This window comes from Gopherus evgoodei, chromosome 19 (assembly GCF_007399415.2).
Source record: "Gopherus evgoodei ecotype Sinaloan lineage chromosome 19, rGopEvg1_v1.p, whole genome shotgun sequence".
In the NCBI taxonomy this organism is placed as follows: domain Eukaryota; kingdom Metazoa; phylum Chordata; order Testudines; family Testudinidae; genus Gopherus; species Gopherus evgoodei.
Window position 1 is genome coordinate 4,222,170 of NC_044340.1, and position 6,271 is coordinate 4,228,440.

The 6,271-nt window shown below is 51.4% G+C and overlaps 1 protein-coding gene across 4 annotated transcripts in view; it reads right to left on the reverse strand.

Annotated features, from left to right (window-relative positions):
- Positions 1-5,871, reverse strand: part of SLC37A2 (solute carrier family 37 member 2) — a 62,572-nt gene extending 56,701 nt beyond the window's left edge. For all 4 annotated transcript variants that reach the window (XR_003997237.1, XM_030538470.1, XM_030538469.1 and 1 more), the window contains exon 1: positions 5,710-5,871. Coding sequence is in view for 3 of the 4 variants with exons in the window: in XM_030538470.1 (XP_030394330.1) it covers positions 5,710-5,768 (59 nt within the window). In the remaining variant the exon portion in view is untranslated. The remainder of the gene's footprint in view (positions 1-5,709) is intronic.
- Between the last annotated feature and the right edge of the window lie 400 nt (positions 5,872-6,271).

The following is a 6,271-nucleotide window of genomic DNA, read 5'->3' on the forward strand; positions in this document are numbered from 1 at the left end:
CTCCATGGCCCAGTCACTCAATAGCAGCAGAGGGCCCAGTAGAGTTGAATGAATAATTGACACTTGTTGTTCGGTTTTGGTTTTTGAATTTGGCAACCAAAACCAAACAACATTTTGAAATGGAATATTGAAATAATTTGTTTTTAAAATGTCAAAATAAAGCATTTTGACATTTCTGGGTTTTTCTCCAAAACTATTAGTCGAATTCAACCCAAATAGTTGGGTTGCCCTGAAAAAGTGATTTTTTTTCTGCTAATTTACTATTTGCCAAAAGATTTCGCCAAGGGGACAATTGATAGTATTCACTACTGGGTCCCAGTTCATCAGGAGTTGAACCAAGACAATCAGTTCGTTATGCACAGGCAACCAGCCAGCCGCCACAGACCACACATTGGGTATGGTGATGCAAGCGTGAAAGGCTCCATAGCTTCCTACCTACCTACACACTGAACCATTAACACACCATGTAATTACGTACAGTACGTATGTATTTGACAGATTCCTAACCACCAGAGTGGATGTGTACCTCTATCCTTGCTTTCTAAGAGACATTACAGTACATTACCGTACACCAGATTTCATGACCATCCAGATACCATGGTGATGGGCACAATGAGAAAGTCTCCTGTTTCTTTGAAATTGCAGCAAGAAGTCAGGCTAGGTCAAGTGAGATGAGTGAGCTGCTAAGATTGTCAGTAGAAGCTTTAAACTAAAGCAGAGCCAGACAAAGTTGCTTTAGGAAGAGAGTTTCTCTTCATTGCAGAAGGGCTCCTTGCTCCGTGCTAGAAAAAAGCAATACTTTCCACGATTCTTCAGCGATCTTGTGTCTATCATGTGACAATGCCAGATTACATGTCAAAGAGACACAAGCCACTAGCTCCCCTGGAAATGATGACTCGGTATTTACACTAATAGCCATAATAGGAACTGAAAGGTTTCAAACCCTCGTTATGTAGAAAAAGTCACACAGACTCCAAGACAGTCAGGTTTGAAAAACAGGGTGTAAGGAGAGGGTTATCTACACTAAACCTCGTGGGAACTGCACTGCCACTCCATGTGCTGCTTTGAGAGTTCATCAAAAATTACAAGGCTTCTATGGGGCCCCTCCATCTACATTTCAAAAAAGAGAGAGATAATCAAAAACAAAATGTAAAAAGAGAAGCCAGAAGCCCTGTGAACATTCTGTTTGTGGGGATCAAGTCCCTCTCCAGGAGATCTTTGCCTGTCTGGCTCAAGAGCTTTCCCACTCCCAGCCCGGCCCAGTTATAAAAGGAAATGAATATTGCAGACATCCATTTCTATCTCCGTAGCCCCACTAATCTTCTCATGTTCAGAGCAGGGCAGACGGAAGCCCCCTACAGAGCCTGAAGCTTAGGCTATGTCCAGACTACCCGCCGTATCGGCGGGTTAAAATCGATTGCTCAGGGATCGATATATCGTGTCTAATCTAGACGCGATATATCGATCCCCGAGCGCTCTTATATCGATTCCGGAACTCCATCAACCCCAACGGAGTTCCGGAATCGACAGGGAGAGCCGCGAACATCGATCCTGCGTGGTGTGGACGGGTGAGTAATCCGATCTTAGATATTCGACTTCAGCTACGTTATTCACATAGCTGAAGTTGCGTATCTAAGATCGATTTCCCCCCGTAGTGTGGACCAGCCCTTAGGCCAACAAAGCCCTGAGAATTCTTCAGTGGAACTCAGCAGACTAACAAGGCAGCGCCTCGACACATGGGCTGCATCTTTCCATACAACACAGCAATGCGCAGGGGAAGAACCTTTCTTGTAGCCGAAGACGAGAGGCCTGGGCAGGGGAGAATCAGCTATGAGGAGAACAGCTACAGATAAGTTGTATTTTCCTTTCAGTGACCTGAAAAAGCCAGATAAGCTTCACTCTCGTGGTTTAGCTGATACAGGTGAAGCAGGCTCACTTTATCTCCTATAATCCTGGCACTTTATAAGGGTCTATCAAGTGACAGGCTTTCACAAAGCACTGTCATGAACTGCAGTGATACAATATAGCATTATAGGAAATGTCATAATATGACCTTGGATAGTAATATCACTTTAAAGCCAAATGTATGGAGAAAGTGAAATATTTTTAAAGTAGAATAGGATATCTGCAGCAGACCAACCCAACAGAAGTCCGCAAAGTTTACTGTTTTATCTTAACAGGGTAACATCTGGAAGGTAGATACATTAAGACGGACAGCAAACGGTGAAAATTATTGCATGCCAAGGACATATGGTCCAGCTAAAGCAAATGAGAGAAAACTGAGGCTGATAGTTTCTAAGATTAGCTCTGTCACAAATGTGACATTGTCAAGTCCCTCGCTAGTTGTGCCTCAGTTTCCCCATTTTAAAATGAGTCTATTTCACAGGGATGCTGCAAGATTTATTAATTATGCAATAAATGGTGATCCTTGGATTAAATAGGAAGCATGAAGTATTAAGAGCCCATGCATAACACACCCTGTTCTAAGGTTCTGCTGATATAGAAACCTCTAAAGATGAACAAAGCAAACATTTTATGAAGAGTGTTATTTCACATTTATTTTTACAGGATTTTCAGATTTTAGAGAGCCACAAAAATAATCTTAAAAATATTTGTTTCATTGCTGGCCATGAGCATTATGTTGGGGTTTCCATGGTCCACATAAGAACTATCTATACAGTGACATTCAGTGCAATTCTACCCTTAAAATCCTGCAGCTGTGTCACTGTAGCACTTCAACGAAGATGCTCTATGCCGACAAGAGATGGCTCTCCCGTTGGCATAGTTAATCCACCTCCCTGAGAGGCAGTAGTTATGGGTAGTGTAGACATGCTTTATCGCCGGGGGAGAGCTCTGCCAGAGGTTTAAAAAACAAAAACAAAAACAAAAACAAAACAAAACAAAACAAAACAAAAAAACACCACAACCCACCCCTACCTAGTGATGGTAGCTTTATCGCCGGGAGTTCGGCGATAAAGAGTTGTCTATACTGGTGCTTTTCAGCACTTAAACTTGTATCGCTCGGGTGGGGGTTCACACCCCTGGATGACAAAAGTTTTAATGCTGAAAGTGGCAGTGTAGATGCAGCCTAAATTGGTGGGATTTTTCACACCCCTGAGGGACATAGTTATACCAGTACAGATTTGTAGCGTAGAGCCAACCTCAGAAAAGTTAATCCAAATTAATTAAAACTGTGACCAGGTCAATCAGTTCTGAATAAGTGTCCTCAGGAGTTTAATGCAGTTTAACTAATCCACTTCAAATGCAGTTTTAGGATATGTCTACACTTAAAACACTACAGCAGTGCAGCTGCACTTCTGTAGCACTTCAGTATAGGCACCACCTGATGTCAACAGGAGAGCTTCTCCCATCGGTGTAGATAATCCACCTCCACAAGAGGTAACAGCCAGGTTGATGGACGAATTCTTCCACTGAGTATAGCTATGTCTCTGAGGGGTGTGCATTTTTTACACCCCTGAGCGACATACCTGGGTTGACCTAACTTTTTAGTGTACACCAGGCCTATGTTAATTTGGATTAACTCTCCTGAATGTAGACATGCTCTAAATACACTTAATGTTGGTCCACGGAGATGCACCAGCAAGTTGCCCAGCAGCCTGCAGCAGGAACTGGTATAGACTTGGGAAAATCCATTGCTCAGCATGAAATAGAACAGGTGCCAACTGAGACTACGTCTACACTACAGGATAAATTCGAATTAGCTTAAACTGATTTTATAAAACAGATATTATAAAGTCGATTGTGCGTGTCCACACTAGGCTCATTAATTCGGTGGTGTGCGTCCATGGTCCAAGGCTAGCGTCGATTTCTGGAGTGGTGCACTGTGGGTAGCTACTGTAAAATAATGAGGCCAATAACTTCAATTTGCGTCCACACTAACCCTAATTCGATATAGTAATATCGATTTTAGCATTACTCCTCTCGTTTTGTAGGAGTACAGAAATCGATTTAAAGGGCCCTTTAAATCGATATAAAGAGCAGTGTAGTGTGGACGGGTGCAGCGTTAAATCGATTTAACGCTGTTAAAATCGGTTTAACAGCGTAGTGTAGACCAGGCCTAAGTAGGAGGAGAAGGCCCACAAATGACAAAATAACCACCCTAGGCACTTTCTAGCTACAGACTGATCTGGGTGAGCTCCTTGTTTCAGTGACAAAGTATCAGATGCCAAAGAGCTGGTGCATTGGGCAGGGCCTGGAGTTTGTGACAGATGCAATAAACTCAAGAGCTGGAAGTGCTCCTTCACCCGCACATCTGCCAGCAAAAAAACGCAAATAAACCAACCATGACTACCAGCTCAGCCCCGCACCCCCAGCTTTCCAGTGCCACCCTGCACTCATTCCAGATTTGGGCTCCTCTCAGCTCTGTAGTGCCACCCCGCACCCATTTCAGCCCTGGGCTTCCCCCCCCCCAGCTCTGCAGTGCCACCCCATGCCCAGTCCAGCCCTGAGCTCCCCCCAGCTCTCCAGTGCCACCCCGCACCCATTCCAGCCCTGGGATCCATCCAGCTCTGCAATGCCACCTCATGCCCAGTCCGGCCTTGGGATCCCTCCAGCTCTGCAGTGCCAGCCCGTGCCCAGTCCAGCCTTGGGATCCCCCCAGCTCTGCAGTGCCAGCCCGTGCCCAGTCCAGCCTGGGGATCCCCCCAGCTCTGCAGTGCCACCTCGTGCCCAGTCCAGTCTGGGGATCCCCCCAGCTCTGCAGTGCCACCCCATGCCCAGTCCAGCCTGGGGATCCCCCCAGCTCTGCAGTGCCAGCCCATGCCCAGTCCAGCCTTGGGATATCCCCAGCTCTGCAGTGCCAGCCCGTGCCCAGTCCAGCCTTGGGATACCCCCAGCTCTGCAGTGCCAGCCCATGCCCAGTCCAGCCTTGGGATCCCCTCAGCTCTGCAATGCCAGCCCGTGCCCAGTCCAGCCTGGGGCTCCCCCCAGCTCTGCAGTGCCACCTCATGCCCAGTCCGGCCTTGGGATCCCCCCAACTCTGCAGTGCCAGCCCATGCCCAGTCCAGCCTGGGATTCCTCCCAGCTCTGCAGTGCCACCCCATGCCCAGTCCAGCATGGGGATCCCCCCAGCTCTGCAGTGCCACCTCATGCCCAGTCCGGCCTTGGGATCCCCCCAGCTGTGCAGTGCCAGCCCATGCCCAGTCCAGCCTGGGGTTCCTCCCAGCTCTGCAGTGCCACCCCATGCCCAGTCCAGCATGGGGATCCCCCCAGCTCTGCAGTGCCAGCCCGTGCCCAGTCCAGCCTGGGGATCCCCCCAGCTCTGCAGTGCCAGCCCGTGCCCAGTCCAGCCTGGGGTTCCCCCCAGCTCTGCAGTGCCACCCCATGCCCAGTCCAGCCTGGGGATCCCCCCAGCTCTGCAGTGCCAGCCCATGCCCAGTCCAGCCTGGGGTTCCTCTCAGCTCTGCAGTGCCACCCCATGCCCAGTCCAGCCTGGGAATCCCCCCAGCTTCGCCATGCCCCCTCCATGGCGCCCCACTAGTCCACCCCAGTCCAGTCTTCCTGGAACAGACAGTGCCACCATTTAGGGTCTGGGGGCAGGGATGAATCGGTCCATCCTCGAGACTCCGGGATTCTGGCTAGAGGCCTCGGCGGAAGGACCAGCCTCGCTCGCCCACCGGAGCCCCCACGGGCCTGTCGGGCATCGCAGCGCCGCTGGTGCCCCTGCCGCGGGCCGGTCCCCGAGCTTACCAGCTGTCCCGGGGCAGAGCCCGGATGAGGCGGATCCCGGGAGCCAGCGACGATCTCATGCTGCCGGGCGCGGAGAGGAGCGAGCTCTGCTGCAGGCCCCGCGGGCGCTGCCATTTAAATGCCCCGCTGGAGCCCGGCGGCCGGGCACATGCCGCTGGGTCAGCCCCGTTCCCCGCCCCGCCGGTCACATGCTGCGGCCGCGCGGGACCGGCTCGGATCCGCCTCCTGCGTCCCGACTCCGGTCCTGCGGCCGCCTGGTGCTGTGCGGGGGCTGGGGCTCCGCGCCCTTACCCCGCCTCTATCCTCCTCGCGTCCCCTCCGTGCACCCTCCCCTCCTGCGCCGTGCGCCTCCTGCTCCGAACCTCCCGCCTCTGTCCCCCTCGCGTCCCCTCCGTGCACCCTCCCCTCCTGCGCCGTGCGCCTCCTGCTCCGAACCTCCCGCCTCTGTCCCCCTCGCGTCCCCTCCGTGCACCCTCCCCTCCTGCGCCGTGCGCCTCCTGCTCCGACCCTCCCGCCTCTGTCCCCCTCGCTTCCCCTCCGTGCACCCTCCCCTCCTGCGCCG